General features: G+C 39.1%; 1 protein-coding gene and 1 pseudogene across 2 annotated transcripts in view; both read right to left on the bottom strand.

The window, feature by feature from the left end:
• CNOT9 (CCR4-NOT transcription complex subunit 9) overlaps positions 1-20554 on the bottom strand; it is a 33368-nt gene that overhangs the window by 9336 nt on the left and 3478 nt on the right. For both annotated transcript variants that reach the window (XM_047721040.1, XM_047721039.1), the window contains exons 2-5: positions 11076-11255; positions 9422-9537; positions 6874-6983; positions 1647-1756 (exon numbers count right to left, since the gene is read on the bottom strand). In XM_047721040.1, the coding sequence (XP_047576996.1) occupies positions 1647-1756; positions 6874-6983; positions 9422-9537; positions 11076-11255 (516 nt within the window). The remainder of the gene's footprint in view (positions 1-1646; positions 1757-6873; positions 6984-9421; positions 9538-11075; positions 11256-20554) is intronic.
• LOC125096487 (uncharacterized) lies at positions 5872-6000 on the bottom strand (annotated as a pseudogene).

The raw sequence follows: 20554 nt of genomic DNA, 5'->3' as shown, positions 1-20554 counted from the left end.
GTGGTAATGCTGGTTACTTTCAGGGAGAATTGAGAGGCTGAGGTAGGAGACTTACTTTTATTTGTACTACTTGAATTTTCTACTTTATATCTGTAACACGTTTAAAGTTTATTTTTTTAAGTAATATTTACACCTAACGTGGGACTTGAATTCACAAACCTGAGATCAAGAGCCACGTGCTCTTCTGATTACCAGGTGCCCCTGTATTGCATGTTAAAAATACAAAATTTTAAAAATCATTACATCTGCTTACATCCAACTCAGCATTAAATATTAATTAATTCAAAGCGACTGCGCATACTATAGAAGCAGAGGTTGGATATTGCTAAAAATAGCAACATGGAAAAGTAGCCTTGAGAAAAAAAAAAACATGACATAAAATAAAGTAGGGTGGCTCAGTGGATTAAAGCCTCTGCCTTCGGCTCAGGTCATGATCCCAGGGTCCTGGGATCGAGCCCCACATCGGACTCTCTGCTCAGCAGGGAGCCTGCTTCCTCCTCTCTCTCTCTGCCTGCCTCTCTGCCTACTTGTGATCTCTATCTGTCAAATAAAATAAATAAAATCTTAAAAAAAAAAATAAATAAAGTAGAAAGCTATTAGAGGGGAAAAAAGAAAAGATATATAATATAGCATGTCTGAGGGACGCCTGGGTGGCTCAGTTGGTTAAGTGTCTGCCCTTGGCTCAGGTCATGATCCCAGGGTCCTGGGAACAAGTCCTGCGTTGGGCTCCCTGCTCAGCAGAAAGCCTGCTTCCCCCTCTCTCTCTGCCTGCCTCTCTGCCTATTTGTGATCTCTCTGTCAAACAAATAAAATCTTTAAAAAATATATATACATAGCATAACTGATGTTGCCGAAGTAAGAGGCCAAAACAAATGAAAAATACTATGAAAATTAACAAGAGACACGAAGAATATGCTCTTTTGGAAAAAAATTTGATGTAAGATTATCAAATGAACATAAAATAATAAAAGCTTACAGACATCCACACAGAAAAAGCATATTCTCCAAGAAAAGGAAAAACTTAGGCTGCCCCAAGATTTCACTGTATATTCAATATCAGAAGACAACAGAGCTATGGCAACAGAGTTCTGACAGAGAAAATTATGTAAGAATTTTATACCCAGTCACGTTGTCATTCATGGTTAAAAATCAAAGTAAGCAGAAGCTCAAATATGTATACACTTGAGTGTGCATTAAAAAATGTCTGGAATAATGAGTGCCTGGGTGGTTCAGTCTTATAAGTGTCTGTCTTCGGCTCAGGTCATGATCCTAGAGTCCTGCGATCAAGCCCTGTGTCAGGCTCTCGGCTCAGTGGGGAGCCTGCTTCTCCCTCTCCCCTGCTGCTCATGCTCTCTCACGCATGTATGCACTCTCTCTCTCAAATAAAGAAATTAAAAAAAAAAAACGTACAGAATAATACACCTTTGGAAAAGTGGGTTCAGAGAAAAGGGAGAAATTCAGTGTTTAACTTTATATTCCTCTTAAGGGTTGGGGTTTTTAAATGATCATTTTTAAACAATTTTTATCTAAAAGAAAATAAATACAGGGAAGTTTCAAAAAGCCCAAGGGACACAGAAAATGATCCTAGGACGATGAAGCAGTCCAAGAGCCAACACAATACAGAATCTAAGTTGAAAAGCACATACCGTTTTGGAAAGTTCACTTCCAGATTCCATAATGCGCAAACACAAAGGGATAATTTCTGTTGTCAATAAAAAGTTGATTACTTCCTGCTCATCTGTTTTCACTAGGGCCCCTAGAGAAAATATGGACAAACAAAATTGTTTCAGAGTCAGGGTTTTAATGAAAATGAACTTTGTAGGGTTCATCCAGCTAGTTGTGGAACTTAAATAACAGAGAACACAAACTGGGGTTCATGCCAGAGAACCCGATTCAAACTGATATTTAAAAAAAAAAAAAAAGAAATGGAAGAGAAAGCCCACGTTGACTGAAATGTATCGGTCAGCATTTCAAAGATCAGGTACCAAGTTTGGTCCACCACATAGTTAGCAGCAGGTCAGCCCTCTAAATCATTTTTCTATCACTCTTGGTAGACAACCACACAATAATATCACCATCTATTCTCCATTTATTTTAGGTAAGAGAGAAGAATTTCCTATCAGTAGAAAAGGATATTCGGACATAAACAAACATTGCTTCTTGGTTGTTTAACTGTCACTTTCTTGAAGAAGTGCACACATGGAAGGGTATACCCAAATAAAACACACACACACTCTAATCCTAGTTCCACAACTAGTTTGCCTAAATTTGTAAAAGTTACCACCTCTTTACAGGCCTCTGTTTATCTATAAAATAAGAATTGGAACAAATGATTTTTAAAATTCATTCCAATTCTATTCTGTTGAGTTTTAACCTGACACCATTGACCAGGCAACAGACACAGTTCAGTGTTAATTTCTCCATTCTGTACATACGGAAGCAGAGCCCCATTAAACAAATGACTGGTTCCCAAGTTGCCCAATGTATCAACTAGCTTTTATACAAAAAGGCCTAGATTAATCAGATCTGTAATAACCAAAATCAATCACTTTAGAAGAGAAAGGAGTATCATTTAACAAGAACTGGCAATCTACAAATGCTACATCTTTAAACGCCACAGCAAACAGCATATACCATAATTCACTAATATGCCCTAAAGCAGATGTCCAATTACTATTTCATTTTAACTTTACATGTAGGTCTAAAATCCATTCTGAGTTAATTTTTTTTTTTTAAGATTTTATTTATTTGACAGAGAGAAACAGTGAGAGAGGGAACACAAGCAGAGGAAATGGGAGAAGGAGAAGCCGGCTTCCGGCCAAGCAGGGAGCCCGATGCAGGGCTCGAACCCAGGACCCTGGGATCATGACCTGAGCCGAACACAGCCGCTTAATGACTGAGCCACCCAGGTGCCCCCATTCTAATTTTATATACAGTACAAGGTATAGATCATGGTTCCTTGTTTTACATATGGATATCTAATTGTTCCAGCACCATTTATTGAAAAGACTATCCTTTCTCCATTAAACTGTCTTTGTACCTCTGTCAAAAATCAATTAACCGGGGTGCCTGGGTGGCTCAGTGGGTTAAAGCCTCTGCCTTTGGCTCAGGTTATGATCCCAGGGTCCTGGGATGGAGCCCTGCATTGGGCTTTCTGCTCGGCAGGGAGTCTGCTTCCCTTCCTCTCTCTCTGCCTGCCTGTGATCTCTGTCAAATAAATAAATAAAATCTTAAAAAAAAAATCAATTAACCATATCTGTATGGGTCAACTTCTGGACTCCCCAGTTCTGCTCCATTGATCTAGAAGTCTAGCTTTTCTCCAATACTATACTATCTTGACAACTGGTTTTCCAGTAGGTCTTGAAATTAGGTAGTATACATCTTCCAGCTTTGTCCTTCTTTTTAAAAACTGGTATTCTAGGGGCGCCAGGGTGGCTCAGTTTGTTGAATGACCGACTCTTGGTTTTAGCTCAGGTCACGATATCAGGGTCCTGGGATTGAGCCCCATGTTGGGCTCTGCTTCCCCTCTTCCCCTGCCCCTCCCCGGGCTCACACATACTCTCTCTAAAATAAATAAATAAATCTTTTAAAACAAACCAAAAGAAACCCTGGATATTCTAGTTCATTTGCCTCTCCAGGTAAATTTCAGAAAGAGCCTGTCAGTTTCCATGAAAAAAAAGTTCTGGGATTTTGTTGGAATTGCCCTAACCCTATACTATACAACCAGTCTGGGGAGAACGGACATCTCAACAATACTGAATCACTGATATACCAATCAATGAACACGGTATATATCTGCATTTATTTGGGTTTTCTTTGACTTCTTTCATCATTGCCTTGTAGTTTTTTAGCTATAGATCTTGCACTATCTTTTGTAAGACTTACATCATGTTTTGGTGCTATTACAAATGGTAGGTTTTTAAATTTTCAATTTCTGACTGTTTTAGCTAGCACATAAAAATGAACAATCTAATTTTTTTCTAATTTGTATGCCTTTTATTTTTTTCTCTTGCCTTATTGCAACAGGTAGGATTTCCAGGATGATACTGAGCGGGAGTGGTGAGAATAAATATCTTTGTCTTGTTCTCAATTTTGGGGGGACAATGCTTGGTTTTTCACATTAACTGTGATCTTAACTGCAGGATTTATTTTTTAAACTTATTTGGATTGAGAAAGTTCCCTCTATTTCTACTTTGCTGGAGTTTTTATCATAAATGGATGCTGAGTACCATCAAAGGCTTTTTATTTTTTAAACTAAAGAAATGGTTATACATTGTTTCTTCTTTAGTCTGTTTATATGGCCAACTATATTGACTGATTTTTTTTTTAAGATTTTATTTTTAAGTAATCTCTATATTCACTGTAGGTCTTGAATTCACAACCCTGAGATCAAGAGTTGCATACTTTAACAACGGAGTCAACCAGACACCCCTGTATTGACTGACTTTTTTTTTTTTTTTTTTAAAGAATTTATCTATTTGACAGAGAGAGATCATAAGTAGGCAGAAAGGCAGGCAGAGAGAGAGAGAGAGAGGGAAGCAGGCTCCCCGCTGAGCAGAGAGCCTGATGCGGGGCCCGATCCCAGAACCCTGAGATCATGACCCGAGCCGAAGGCAGAGGCTTAAACCACTGATCCACCCAGGTGCCCCTGTATTGACTGACTTTTGAAAGTTAAACCACCATGCGTTCCTGGGATAAACCCACTTCATCATGATGATCCTTTTTACATTTTGTTGGACTTGATTTGTTAACATTTTTTTGAGAATTTCTGAATCTATGTTTTTGAGGGATAGAGGCCTATAGTTTTCTTATAATGTCTTTTTCTGGTTTTATTTCAGAGTAATTAATGCTGGCCTCATCAAGAGTTTAGAAGTCTCTATGTTCTGGAAAAGTTTTGTGGAATTGGTTATTTCCGCTTTAAATTTTTGTTAGACTTCATCAGTGAAATCACTTGGGTCCGGAGTTTTCTATGATGGAAGGTTTTTAACTACAAAAACAAATTAATAGATGTAAAACTATTCAGATTGTCTATTTTCGCTTGAGTATAGTCCGGCAGACTGAATCTTTCATAAAATTTGTCCATTTCACCTAAGTTGTCAAATTTACGGGCTTAGAATTATTAGCAGTACTCATTATTCTTCTAATGTCTATACAGTCTGATATAACATATACCTTTTCATTCCTGGAACCTGTAATTTGTGTTTTCTTTTTTTCTCCCAGTCTATCTGGTTAGAGGTTTATTAATTCCACTGATTTTTTTTTAGTAAAAAACTGGGGATGGGTGAATGGGTAAGGGTGGTCAAAAAGTATGAAACCTTCGGTTATAAAGAAGCCCTGCAGATGTAATGTACAGTGACTATAGTAACAATATTGTATTGCATATTTGAAAGTGGTTAAGATGATAAATCTTAAAGGTTTTCATCAGAAGAAAAAAAAACTTTAACTATGTGTGGTGCTGGATTTTTTAAAGATTTTAAGTAATCTCTACACCCAATGTGGGACATGAACTCAGCCCCGAGATCAGGAGTCCCATGCTCCGTCAACTGAGCCAGCCCATGTGTGGTGATGGATGTTAATGCAGTCATCATTCTCCAATATATACAAATATCTTTTTTATCCCCCTACAGTTAACTTTATCCTAACATCTCCTAATGCATCATCTGCCTGTTGTGGTAAAAAATACCAGCAGAACTAGGACAATTTAAATCGGAATTAATGATAGAATTGTTTTCTTTTGGCTTACTCATGTTTTAAATCCTACATGAGAAATTTTTATACTTAAAATTATAAAATATATTGGGGAAAAATGTTTCTAACTAAGACTACTATTTTGGAGGGGATGTAAAAAACAGTAACTTTCATGTGGAGTACATGAGATAGCAGCTACTCCTTAAATGTACAATAAAATGTTTCTGAGAAATATGTCTCAGAAATACTAAACTTTTCAACTGGTAAGAACAGACAATACACTTGATCTTAACCAAAAGGTCGAGAAGCGATAGAAGTATTAAACTCTTACAGTATACTTCCTGATCTATGGTTTATAATTATAGGGATATGAAAACAGGTTGAACATAAACACAATAACCAAAGTTTATACAATCGATGTTCTTACTGTTTGGCCAGCATGTGAGCAAAAACTATGAGAAAAAGACACTGAAGGGAATTTAAAAAAAACCCTTCTTGAATGTATTTATTTTTCATAAATCCAAAGACAGTTCTTTATTATCTGGGAGTCTAAGCTCTGAAACAGCTAATATATTATTTTGTTGAGTAAAATGTACTTTAGACACATCTTAGTAAATATACATGGAAACATTACCTTTGGCATGCAAAAATTTAAGAAGGTGAAATAGAGGATGAACATCTGTAGTTATAGGACAAAACAACCCAAGCAGGCACCACACTCAGAACAGAACCCAATAGGGGCTCAGTCTCACAACCCTGAGATGATGACCTGAGCTGAAATCAAGAGTTGCACACTTAACAGACTGAGCCACCCAGGCATCCCCCTCCAAAAAAAACCAACTCAAATTCTTATTTCTGCAATAATACTCTTTGTTGACTTCAGCTTGTTCTTTATTCTCCCTATGATTCCAGTAATTGTTTCTACACCTATGCTGAATTTAATCCCAAATGCTGGGTCTTCACACCCTTATTAACAACACTCAGAATGCTACTTGGTAAGAACCACTGTATTACTTATTTACTTATTACTTAATAAATATTTATTATTTATTACTATTTATTATTATGCCCTCATTAGTGAAATAGACTCAACCTCGAAGACAAAAATGAACAATTGGGGAACAAAAGCTATAAAAAACAAAACACCAAAGATTTCAGACTTGCAAAACCACCCCAATAACTTACCAATAACTCCAAGACTGGTTAGCCGAAGGTACTCAAAGGGCCGTGTTTTGCTGACGGTGTGCAAAAAGGGATACAAAAAAAGTGGGATGTGTGCTGCAAGAAATGCTGACCTGGAAGAAAAACATAATCCCAATCAGAGCTCAGAGTTCATTTCTAAGGATTCTGAACATTCAATTTCCAGGCAGTTTATTTTGTTAGGGCCTGTAATGTCACCTAACCAAGGAATCTCTAGAAAAGAGTTGTTGGTCAACGGTTCTTAGCTGGGGGTTCTTAGCTAAGAACGGTTCTTAGCTGGGGTGATTCTGCTCATCAGGGTACATGTGACAATGTCTGGAGATATTTTTGGTTGTCACAACCAATGGGGTGCTACTGGCATCCAGTGAGCAGAGGCCAGGAATGCTGCTAAACATCCAACAGTGCACAGGAGAGCCCCCTTTCCTCCCCTTCCTCCCACCACAAAATCTAGCTCAAAATGGTAATGTCACGGTTAAAAAAATCTACTCTAGGTTTATGGTTAAGAGAATACAAAATTTTCCCTGTAATTAGTACCAAGTTCCTAGAAAACTGATAAAATATCCAACTGTGGATTTTAAAAAATAGGTCATAAAAATGCTATTAACTGCCCAGGAGAATCTCCTAGGTGCCTTCCCTCACCTAATTTATGACTGAATAATAATATTCACAGGTAAAGTCAGACAAAACATTATAAACCAAGATGAAGAAACAAAGCAGCCATTATGAGATTTATCTGCTATGTTTCTTTTTTTTTTTAAGATTTTATTTATTTATTTGACAGAGAGCACAAGTAGGCAGAGAGGCAGGCAGAGAGAGAGGAGAAAGCAGGCTCCCCGTTGAGCAGAGAGGCTGATGTGGGGCTCTATCCCAGGACCCTGGGATCATGACCCGAGCTGAAGGCAGAGGCTTTAAACCACTGAGCCACCCAGGTGCCCCTATCTGCTATGTTTCAATGCACACTGTTCTTTTTTTGTTAGAGTAGTTCTGATATACTAAGTATTCTAAAAACATTTTAAAGATTTACTTATTTTAGAGAAAGAGAGCACACATGCAAGGGGGTGGGGGGAGGAACAGAAGGGGAGGGAGAGGGAAGGGAAAAGAATCCCAAGCAGATTCCATGCTGAGTGTGGAACCCAACTTGGGGCTTGACCTCATGACCCTGAGATCAAGACCTGAGCTGAAACCAAGAATTAGAGGCCTAACCAACTGAGCCACACAGGTGCCCCTCTAAAAACATTGTAATCTGAAGCTAGTATCTCAGGCAACTAATATAGAACCAATCTATTACTTTGTATTATTTATAGATAACTAATCTTATGGGAGAACAAACTCTTTAAATTTTTAACACTCAAAGTACTCTTGCATTTTCCTTAAGTGCTTAAGAATAATTTTCACAGTAACTTCTCTGAAATTCTGTGATGTCAGTGCCAACTTAGCACTCAGATTTTATAATTGATAAAGAGACAAAAGACTTTAATAAGATGACTGTTAAATGCTTTAGAACCATAAAGGTCACAAAACAGGATTATTGAACAGGATTTCCCTTTTCTTATCAGATGTAGCATGCCAACTGGCATGCCAATTCTGATCTGTTACCAGATTGCCTAGGATCCTGTGTTAAGAAAGATTATGAAGCCAAACTAGGTTCAGTGGGAAAAAAATATTGGGGTCAAATATTTATTGAACTGGTAGTAAATGCCATGCACTGTGCCTTACATAGGGATGCCTGCCACGGATTCAGGAGGAAGAAATATCTACATGCCTATCTTTCTTGAGATGTGAACATCACTCTTACTTTAATTTTTTTAATAGTAAACTCTACCCCCAATGTGGGGCTCGAACTCATGACCCTGAGATCAAGAATCACATGCTCTACTGACTGAGTTGGCCACAGACCCCGTGAACACTCCTTAATAGTTCATTGCTATAAATGGATGGGTAAAAAGTAAATGAGACAATGGATTATTATTCAGCCTTAGCAAGGAAGGAAATTCCGACATCTGCTACAATATGGATATTACACTAAATGAGATAAGCCAAGCACAAAAAGACAAATACTGAACGATTCCATTTAACTAAGGTAGTAGAGTAGTCAAAATCAAAGAGACACAAAGTAGAATGATGGTTACAGGGGGTACGGTAATGGGCAATTACGGTTTAATGGGTACCGTTTTAGTTTTACACTACGAAAAGAGTTAAGGAGATGTATGGTGGGGATAGTTGCCTATTATAAATATATTTAATACTACTGAACTCTATGCTTAAAGATGGCTGAAATGGTAAGTTTATGTCATATATATTTTATCATAATAAAAAAAACTTAGAACTAATAAACAATACTATACTGGTACTACATGAAAACTTGAATTAGAGAAGAGAAATTCTTCAGGGGAAAAAAAAAGCAGACAAGAATCCTCAAGATCCACATCTACGCACGTGATTCCTACTCCTATTGCATGTCCTTCCGCTCATCAATCAGAAAAAGACCATATTTGATACAAACCTCCATTGCCAGACTCATCCAAGCACTCACCTGGTTTCTGGGTGTGATGCCACACATTGTAGTAATGCCAGAGCATTGCAAACTCTATTAGACTGGTGTGCTGTCAAAGTGGGTGGGTTGATAGATGGATAAATATTTACAATTTCCTAAAAAATGGAAACCAGCACCAGATGAATAAAGAATAACTATTTCACAATTAATTTTGATGGTATTAAAGCAAAACCCTACAAACCCCAACCCTTAATTCCATATACCCTGTAGCTGAATCATCAAAGTCCAAGCAAAAATAAATAATGCTCCTATCTTTTCATCACAAATACACCTGAGACTATGTGACATTTCTACATAGGTCTCTAGAAGATTCCTCTGGAGGAAACTGTGGTCACCTATATTTCCTCTTACATCCAGCATCTGGCCTTTGCTTGAGGGGCTGTGGCTGTTATAATCCCTTCTTTTTGTTAACACCCTGTTTTAAGTTACCATGATTAGATAAGTGGTCAGATAATAAGTTTCAGTAAATCAGCCACAGTACTTAGAAAGCAGTCTGAGTTTGGTCAGGTAGCAAGTACAAAAAGGGAGAGATAAGAATAGGAATATATGCAGTGAATATGTATAATCTGTATCCAAAGGGGATGATTTGCTATATACAATTCCTTTTAACTGTAAAACTGTTATTGAAAATGTTCCTATAAAAAAAGATTAGTTTTGGGGATTAAGAATATACCTATTGTGATAAGCAGTGAGTACAGAATCGTTCAACTGTTGAATCATTATGTTGAACACCTGAAACTAATAGAACATCGTATGCTAACTATACTTTAGTTAAAAAAGAGGTTAGTTTCAGGCACCTGGGTGGCTTAGCTGGGTTAAGTGACTGCCTTCAGCTCAGGTCATGATCCCAGAGTCCTGGTATTGAGTCCTACATTGGACTCCCTGCTCAGCGGGGAGTCTGCTTCTCCCTCTCACCCTCTGCCCTCTCATGTTCTCTCACTCTCTGTCTCTCAAATAAATAAATAAAATCTTTAAAAAATAAAAATAAAAAATAAATTTAAAAAAGATTAGTTTCTTGGCTACATGAAGTAGGAACTGAATGCAAATTTACATAACAGATTTGAAAAATTAATTATTGGGAATTTTAGACAATACTTTAAAGGATGATTATGCCATTATCTTGGTATTTTAGGATTATACTGTATCAACTTATTCCTCACCAATGACCGTTACAGTCAGAACCACATTTCAGGGATTATTCTTTAATGTACAAGCATACCTACTTCTAATCCTATAGCTGTTATATCTTAACATTTCTGTTCACCAGAATATACTCTGCAGTTCTTATACTCTGCCTTCCACCTTTTCTCCTATGTCACCTAGAAATGTCTTGTAGTAGTCCTAAAGCTGTGTTTCTCAAAGTGTGGTTCTCAGACTGCCTGCATCAGAATGACTTAAGAATGGGGCAGCTGCTTGTTAAAAACACAGATTTTTAATCTCAGATTAAATAAATCTTTTGGGTGAGATCTATTAACCTGCATTGCAACAAGCACCTTACACTTTTCTAAAACAGAGTCTTAAAATGCTAACATTTAAAGAATCATTCTACTCAAGACTTCAAAATCATTTGAGCCAAGGCAGAGAGACAGTGTGGTGAACAGGACTGACCTGCAACTCCCAGATATATACCCACCTGTAAAAGTGCTGCAATAGTACCAAAAGAATGCCACAGCATGGGTGCAAGATCAGGAACAGATTCTCGCTTCTTACTCAGCTCCAGCAAAGCGTTTTCCCTCGTCTCAGGACTGGACAGCTCATTGATCCACTGATAGATTTTTTCTCTATCTACCTGAGCCAGTGCAGTAGGCACAGGCTTTAAGTGAAAACAAGAAAGTAAACATGTGAATTTCATTAGAATCAAACCAAGTCTTACTCCGCTTTAGAAGGAATATATTTTTTTCTAAATACCAGGAGAGCTTTTCTAAATATATACACTTAAGCCAATTGATCAAAATCTAAAATGCAGGGTGCCTGTGGCTCAGTTGGTTAAGCAACTGCCTTCGGCTCAGGTCATGACCCGGGGTCCTGGGATCGAGTCCTACATCGGGCTCCCTTTGCTCTGCGGGGAGCCTGCTTCTCCCTCTCCTGCTGCCTACCACTCACCCTGCTTGTGCTCTTGCTCTCTCTGTCAAATAAATAAATAAAATCTTTAAAAAATAAAATCTAAAATGCATACTTCCTTTAGTAATTCCATGTTTAGGAATTTATCCAAGTATACTTGGGCTGTACTGAAGATACACCAGGATGTTTACTATTGCACTGTTTTGTTTTGAAGATTTTACTTATTTATTTCTCAGAGAAAGAGAGACCGAGCACAAGCAGGCAGAGTCAGAGAGAGAAGCAGGCTCCCTGCTGAGCAAGGAGCCCGATGTGGGACTCTGATCCTAGGACCCTGGGATCATGACCTGAGCCAAAGGCAGCAGCTTAACCGACTGAGCCACCCAGGTGTCCCAGCTGCATTGTTTTAAAAGCAAAATCTTGAAATAGTAAATTTCTATCAAAGGAAATTTTAAATATGTATGGGTACATCTATATTTGTAATACTATGTAGGCCTTTTTAAAAAATAGCTCTATATGTGCTGATACAAAATAAAAAAACACAGAAAGTACAGAACCTTATATATAATCCATTAATATACACAACTGTATTCTTATATATTTATATACAATGTTTCCAGAATGACACATAACAGTAACAACTACAACAAAAAACTGTAATTACTGCTGAGGTAGGAACCTATATGAGAGATTTACTTTTTTTTAAAAAAGATTTATTTGAGAGCGAGAGCACACAAGAGAGCATGTGAGCACATGGGGTGGGGGGTGGAGGGAACAGAGCGGGAGGGAGAGGGGAAGAATCCAAGCTGACTCTGGAGGAAGACCCTAATGCAGAGCTCAATCTCAAGACCCAATCTCAAGACACTGAGGTCATGACCTGAGCCAAAACCAAGAGTTGGAGGCTCAACCAACTGAGCCACCCAGGTGCCCTAATTTACTTTTTGTTGTATACAATAAAATCTACTGCATAGCTTAAACTTTTTTAAAGCATATATCTATAATAGTTCCTGAAAGAAAACAATTTATACCCTCTCCACCCATTGCTGGTCCTTCCGCAGTAATTCCAGCATCCTCCTCCATGGAGCAGAAAACCTATGTAATTTGGGAATGCTCCCCTTCTAATGATTCTTATACATACTCTAACTCAGTCCCTTTGAGAATCACTCATTACTTACTCATGTAGGGGCCACAGAGAGAACATTCTTTCATTATTGTACTAAAGCATCACACCATTCCAAAAAAACCCGAGCATTTCTATAATTCTCCATACTTGTCAAACAGCCTTGTGACCTTGGTTAAGTTCCTTAATTACTCTTCTGGAAAATAAGATAATAGGCTAGAAAAATGATTACCATTGCTATTACAAACTCATGATTTCTAGCTCTATGCCCAATATTTTCTCACTTAATTCCCCCAACCAAGGGGAATAGATAGGTAGACAGGGTGAATTGGTAGAAAAAAGTCAACTACGCTTGTAGATGAAAGAGCTAACACTCAGAGGAATTAACCTGCTCAATTCACCAAGTATGCAGTTGCATATTCCAGTGCCTTCTTGAACTGCCATGGGAACTACAGCTTCCCATGGCATTTACACGTTCCCACTACACTTTAGTGTGACAGAATGACAACCTTACCATCGTCCATACGGAAAGATGAGGAACTGAGAGGACAACTGTCTTTGTTGAAGAACAAAAGTTAAGACAGACTATGAGGTGTACTCACAATCACTCTACCCAAGCTGAACAGCAGCCTTCTCTAAATGGAAGCTTGATGATAAGCTTTTAGCTTAATGTTTATCATTTCACTTGCTTGACAGAATGAACCACAAGGCATTTTGCTAAATGGACTGAAATACCATGCAGCTCAAGTCTTCCTTAGTGCCTTAGAGTAATCTGTCAGAAGGTGCTTTGTAGCTTCCTCCAGTGATGCTCCTCAAGGAAACACAGGCTCCCACAGCAACAATATGAACAGGGCAGTCCTTCCCATCCCCCAACAGCAAAAGCAGGACTGACCCACCACGTGCACTTTCCAGGCTGCTCCACATAGGCCTTCAACTTAAAATTATTTTTGGAAATGTAATTCCCACCAGAAGACAGGGTATGTTTATTTCGAGTATTACATCACCTTAAAAGCTCAGTGGAAACAAGGGCTAAAATTTTAGCCCAGTCCCTTGGACGACCCACAATCCAGTAACTAAAGGGGCTTCAGACACTCCCCCAGCAATACAGCATCTGTCTTGATTAGTCACACTCATGCAACTCTCCCTAAAGTCCTGTCGCCCAGACACCACCAGCAGTAAGCTCTATTGCCCCCACTAGAGCCAGCCTGCGACTCGTATCTGGAATTCCTATCCTCATGCTGCCCTGGGGAGCCCCAGGTGAATAGCAGGATGGACCGGTAGCTCCCACTCCAGCGTATCATCGCTTCTGGACACCAGGCCCCACCCCTACACACTCCATTCCCAAAGCCCGCCTGACTTCAGCAAAGGGATGGTGCCCCTGGAGTGATGTGAACACCCTAAAGGGCCAATGCCTGGTGACAATTTGGGTACCTAAGGTCATGGCCACCTGCTGCCAGCAACACTCCAACTTTTTTTTTTTTTTTTTTTTTAAATACTCAAACTTTTGAGGCTACTTACAGGAACTGCAGCTTCCATGGGGCTTTGGTTCCAAGAGAGCTAGGGGCTCTGTAGCCATTCTAGCAATGGGAAGGCAGTGAGAGCAGTTTGATGCCAGGAAATACTTGGGATAAGAACCCTCCTTTACATTATCCCTGGTGAATTTTGCTCCCAACTTAATAGCAGGACTTAGTTTAAACCCACCAAATACCAATTTGTTATGGGATAAATACAATTTTTTCTGAAAATAAAAATGGGAGCTAACATGTAGTGTTTACTCTGTCAGGCACTGTCCCAAATAAATACTTGTCACCACCCTCACTTTATAGAGGAACAGAGAACTTATTTAACACTTAAGTGCCAAAGTCAAAATTTGAACCCAGGCAGCCTGGCAACAGAGTCTGTTCTCTTAACTGCTTTGCTAAGGTTGCTTCTCACCTTCCTGAAAGATTAGGTCTGATCTAAAGATGACTTTCAAAAAACAAACAAACAAACAAACAAACAAACATTTCCTGTGACCTAGACAAGAGACAGGGAATATGTAAACATCTCAGACAAAAACTGAAATGTCACTGCTATGAGTTCAGCAGAATCTGAAAAACAATCAGCACCATGAATGATACCATTGAGGTGAAGAGAAATTCTCAACTTAATTGAGATTACAAGATAGTTGATCATTTTAATAAGAAAGTCAGTGAGACCATTTGACATAATTCCCTATGTCAAATCATGGTTCACATGGGAATAATCCAGCTAGTGATAGCCACTAACACACGCACACCTCCCCCACATATATCAACAGGTAATTTTATAATACATGCAGAAGTTTAGTTATTTTGGAAAATAAAGGAAAATATATTTACATTTTCAGTTACATATTGATAAGTACAGATGACTCTTGAACATGGGTTTGAACTGCACATGTCCACTCATATGCAGATTTCTTCGATACAGTACAGTACTCTAAGTATATTTTCTCTTCCTTACAATTTGCCTTAACGTTTTCTTCTACTTTAATAAGAATAGGGTATGTAATATTTATAACCTACAAAATAGGTGTTAATCAACTGTTATCAATAAAGTTAGTAGTCACTAGTAGGCGATTAGGAGGTAAGTTTTGGGGCAGTCAAAAGTTGCATGTTCAGGGTGCCTGGGTGGCTCAGTGGGTTGAGCCGCTGCCTTCGGCTCGGGTCATGATCTCGGGGTCCTGGGATCAAGTCCCGCATCGGGCTTTCTGCTCAGCGGGGAGCCTGCTTCCCCCTCTCTCTCTGCCTGCCTCTCTGCCTACTTGTGATCTCTGTCAAATAAATAAAATCTTAAAAAAAAAAGTTGCATGTTCAGATTTTTGACTGTGTGTGGGGATTGGGGTCAGCACTCCTAACACCCACCTTGTTCAAGGGTCACCTGTACTAATATTAACAACTGATGAAATACTTTGGACGTTATCCTTAAATAAAATTCCAAAGCATAACTCCAGCATCTCACTAGATCTTCATGGTAATAAAACCCCCAAATGTATCTTACTCTCCTTCGAAATCCCAAGGATCATTTAGGCACACCTTTCACAAAAATATGAGAATGTAGAAATCGAGGTCTTCCTAAAAGGGTGTGAGAAGTGAAAGAGGGAGTGGGGTGAATGAGACATGAAACAGAACTATACTGTATACTTTATTTACACAGGTATGTATTTTGAGAGAGAGAGAAAGAGAAAGCATGTGTACGCAAGCAGGGCAGAGGGAGATGTGTTTATTTTTAAAGATTTATTTATTTGAGAGAGAGAGAGAGCGCAAGCATGAGCAGGGGGGAGAGGGAGAAGCAGGCTCCCTGCTGAGCCAGGAGCCCCACAAAGGGCTCGATCCCAGGACCCTGGGATCACGACCTGAGCCAAAGACATATGCTTAACTGACTGAGCCACCCAGGCACCCTAAGGGTGACAATTCACATACCCAATGTGGAGCCCAATGCAGGGCTTGATCTCACAACCCTATCATGACCTGAGCCAAAACCGGAGTCAGACACTTAACTGACTGAGCCACCCAGGCACCCAGGTACACTTTTTAAAACATGGTTTCATCTAATGGTCAGAATAACATGGTTGTTATCCTCATTTTATAACTGATGAAACTATGAGTAAACCATGGCAGGTTTCCTCCTCCTCCCATTCTCTATTTAAAGATCACCTCTAAAGATTCCTAAGCCAATTACTAAAATTCTTTTAACTTATGATTTACTAATACTTTCTGAGACTGTGGCTGATATGGAACTCCACAGCTAGTAGCACAAACTGCTCAGTGGCTGATAAGCAATTCATCTATGAATTCTCTATTGGAGACTATTTAACTTAAACATATTAAAAATAACAGGATAATACCACAAGAACAGAGGTTAACACTTCTTGAATCAGACAAGCGCAAATGGTTCTTTTTTTTTAAAAGATTTTATTGATTTATTTATTTGGCAGAGATCACAAGTAGGCAGAGACAGAGAGCTCGATGTGGGGCTCAATCCTAGGACCCTGGGATCATGATCTGAGTGGAAGGCAGAGGCTTAACCCACTGAGCCACCAGGTGCCCCAGCGTAAATGGTTTTGCACATAATTTCTTTTCCACAAAATTTACACATAATTTCAAAGAATTCATTGACCCTATGAAACCTATACATGATCCAGAATTAAAAACCTGTTTACTGAGTTAAAGAACAGAAAAGACCTGGTTTACATGTAACTACACAAATAAAGTAAGTGGAACACACCCTGGACTGGAGCCAGAAATGGTTTCAAAACACGGTTTTGCCATTTCTATAACTGTATGACCTAGGATAAGTCATTTACTAACCCAAGCCTCAATTTTATCATTGGTAAAATAAGGGAACTATGATTATTAAAGTCCCAGCAGCTTTAAAATCTTGGAAATTATTTTATTTAGCTCTTAGTTGTGACTGAGAGACTAATCTAAGAGATCTTTTTAAAAAGTTAATTTTAGGGGCGCCTGGGTGGCTCAGTTGGTTAAGCATCTGTCTTTGGCTCAGGTTGTGATCCCAGGGTCCCGGGACTGAGTCCCACAGTGGGCTCCCTGCTCAGTGGGGAGTCTACTTCTTCCTCTCCCTCTGCCCCTTTCTCCGCCTCTCAAATAAATAAATAAATAAATAAAATCTTTTTTAAAAAGTTAATTTTATCAAGGTTAATTTGCATAAAGTTTTAAGCATACCCATTTTATGTGTATATTTCGATTTTGAGAAATCTACACACTTGACTAGCCACCACCACAACCAAGAGATAGACCTCTTCCACCGTTCTTAAAAGTTCTCGAGCACTTCTTTCAGTAAACCCCACACCCAGTCCTAGGCAACCATGGATAAGCATTCTGCCCCTATAGGTTGTCTTTTCTAGAAATTATTTATAGGTGGTGACATGTATTTTTTTTTTAAAAGGTTTTATTTATTTATTTGACAGAGAGAGATCACAAGTAGACAGAGAGGCAGGCAGGCAGAGAGAGAGAGAGAGCCACCCAGGCGCCCCAGGTGGTGACATGTGTTAAACAAATCCTTGCTTATGTCAATGTACCAATCACTGTGGATTATTACCTCCCCTTATTCTCAAAATTGCAAGAGCAAACTGATTCAGGGAGGTTTAGCAGACTCAAATTCACACCGTGAGTATATGGCAGAATTAGATTCAAACTGTTGTCTACCTCTTTCTACAATCAGTGAGCCCTACATGGTCTACAGGACTGCAATTACAATGATCCAAGTTGAAGAAATTATTTTTTAAGAACTTAATACAGAACTCTAAGTTTAATATTCTAATACAGCTCATTAACGGTTGGACTTGGATAAACAGTGGGTTCAATAACACACACAGAGGGGCGCCTGGGTGGCTCAGTGGGTTAAAGCCTCTGCCTTCAGCTCAGGTCATGATCCCAGGGTCCTGGGATCGAGCCCCGCATCGGGCTCTCTACTCCGCGGGGAGCCTGCTTCCCCCTCTCTCTCTGCCTGCCTCTCTGCCTGCTTTTGATCTCTGTCAAATAAATAAAATATTTAAAAAAAAAAAATAACACACGCAGAAACCAGAAAATCATTTATGAGAAGTATGATTTGTACTATTAGTTATCATCCTCGATGCTTATTTCCAAGATTAGAAGTCATATATAACTATATATTTTTAGGTATACCCTCCTTAAAGTTAGTGGTCCTTTTCCTTGTAACAGATATGTTTTAAAAATGTTTATATGATCAAAATTTAGGAGGGACTCACTCTCCTCTTTTCTGTTTAATGGTTTGGATCTGAAAAATGTATTTCAAGTAACTTTTTTATTTCAACAAAGCTTAACACAGGCAAGACATTTGCCAAAGTCAGTCATTAATGGTTGACTCTAAGTGTCACAAACATAGGGTACTGACAGTTGGTCTTCTATCTCTGAAAGATCTGGACTCTAAATGAAAAGAAGCATGATATTTAGAACTTTAAAAAAAAAAAAGACCCACATTATCCATAAATGGGAACAAAATATGACATACCCCCCATCAAGTAAATTTAAAAAATGATATTGATTTTTTAAACGGAAAATAACCAAATCTCTCAATATAACTTTATATTCAAGGGCCAAAATACCTGTTGGTTTTCCTACCAATAATATGTGACAGCAAATAAAGAAGGAATGGCAGGGGCGCCTGGGTGGCTCAGTGGGTTGAGGCCTCTGCCTTCAGCTCAGGTCATGATCTCGGGGTCTTGGGATTGAGCCCTGCATCGGGCTCTCTGCTCAGCAGGGAGCCTGCTTCCTTCCCTCTCTCTCTGCCTGCCTCTCTGCCTACTTGTGATCTCTGTCAAATAAATAAATAAAATCTTTTTAAAAAAAAAAAAAAAAGGAATGGCATAAGACTGAATGAGAAATTATTTTCCTAAGTCTGGAAATGACTCAACATGTAGCTTTGGTGTCTACATAATGATGATAATCCAAGAAAACACACTTTCTAAATATGCCAAAGGGAAATATTACATTAGCTTCATTATCCTCATCTTTGTAAGGGCCAGAATATTCTTCAAAATATCTTTTTAAAAATGGAAATGTTGGGGTGCCTGGGTGGCTCAGTTGGTCAAGCAACTTCGACTCAGGTCATGATCCTGAAGTCCCGGGATCAAGTCCCACATCAGGCTCCCGGCTCAGGAGGAAGTCTGCTTCTCCCACTGACTTCTCTCCTCTCATGCTCTCTCTCATTCTCTCTCAAATAAGTAAATTAAAAAAAATTTACAGAAATGGAAATGAACAACCAAAAAGGTTAGGCAATTTGCTTGAAGCTTCATCAGAAGACACGGGAGGAGACAGTGTTTAAATCAGATCCCTCACGGGGCACCTGGGTGGCTCAGTTGGTTCAGTGTCTGCCTTCAGCTCAGGTCATGGTCTTGGGGTCCTGGGATTGAGCCCCACGTCGGGTCCCCTGCTTGGTGGGGAGTCTGCTTCTCCCCCCGCTCCCTTTCTGCACCTTGCCCTGCTTGTTTTCTCTCACATAAATAAAATCTTTTTAAAAAAAAAATGAATCAGATCCCTCGGAGTGCACAATGTTCTTTTTACTTGCCGAAGAGGAGAGCATCTGGGAGTCTGGCACAGCTCCCACAAAAAGATGTACTGATGATGCTACTGGTTAGGTGGAAAATGAGGGGGGAAAACACGTATATAAGGATGTTAAAACTGCCAGTGCAAATTAGCGGGGAAATTATTTGACAGAGAGCGAGCGAGTGAGAGTGAGTGCGAGCACACACGAACAAGCAGGAGTGGCAGGAAGAGGGAGAGGAAGAGGCAGGCTCCCCAAGGAGCAGGGAGCCTCACGCGGGGCTCGATCCCAGGACACTGGGATCATGACCTGAGCCAAAGGCAGACGCTTAACCTACTGAGCCACCCAGGGTCTCCTATTGGGAATTTTTTAAAAAAATGCATAGCCAATGAGTCTCTTAAAGATTTACCTTTGACTATTTTAGCCACCTAGCATAACATTCATTAAAGACCTACATAGTATAGGAAGATTTGTAGTTCTACTACTCTGAAACAACCTCCAAGGTCCACAACAAAGTGATTTGTTACTTTGTTGAGGCAGGAATTATAGCCCCAAGGCTCAAGTATGGGAGCAAGTCATATAAACAAGGACTATACCCAGCCAACCACCAAGTACTTTGATATTCTTATTTCATCTTTAGGATAATCTTGCATGGTATTTCTGTCCCTATTTCATCGATGTGAGAAATATTGTGTGGTGGCAATAATGGCAACATTAAAATGTATGCTATAAAGTATGACAAGCACACATTGTGTATTTCTAGCCTAATAAAATACTATTCAAGGGTCAAAATTTAAGATACTTGTCAAATTCTTAGTTCTTCTCTTTAGTGAATAAAATCCTATGTTCATGTGATCACATTCTCCATTGATAGTACCATCTCCCTAGCT

Source organism: Lutra lutra, chromosome 3 (genome assembly GCF_902655055.1).
Source record: "Lutra lutra chromosome 3, mLutLut1.2, whole genome shotgun sequence".
Classification (NCBI taxonomy): domain Eukaryota; kingdom Metazoa; phylum Chordata; class Mammalia; order Carnivora; family Mustelidae; genus Lutra; species Lutra lutra.
The sequence above is the reverse complement of the archived record's forward strand: the minus strand, read 5'-3'. Positions and strand labels throughout refer to the sequence as shown.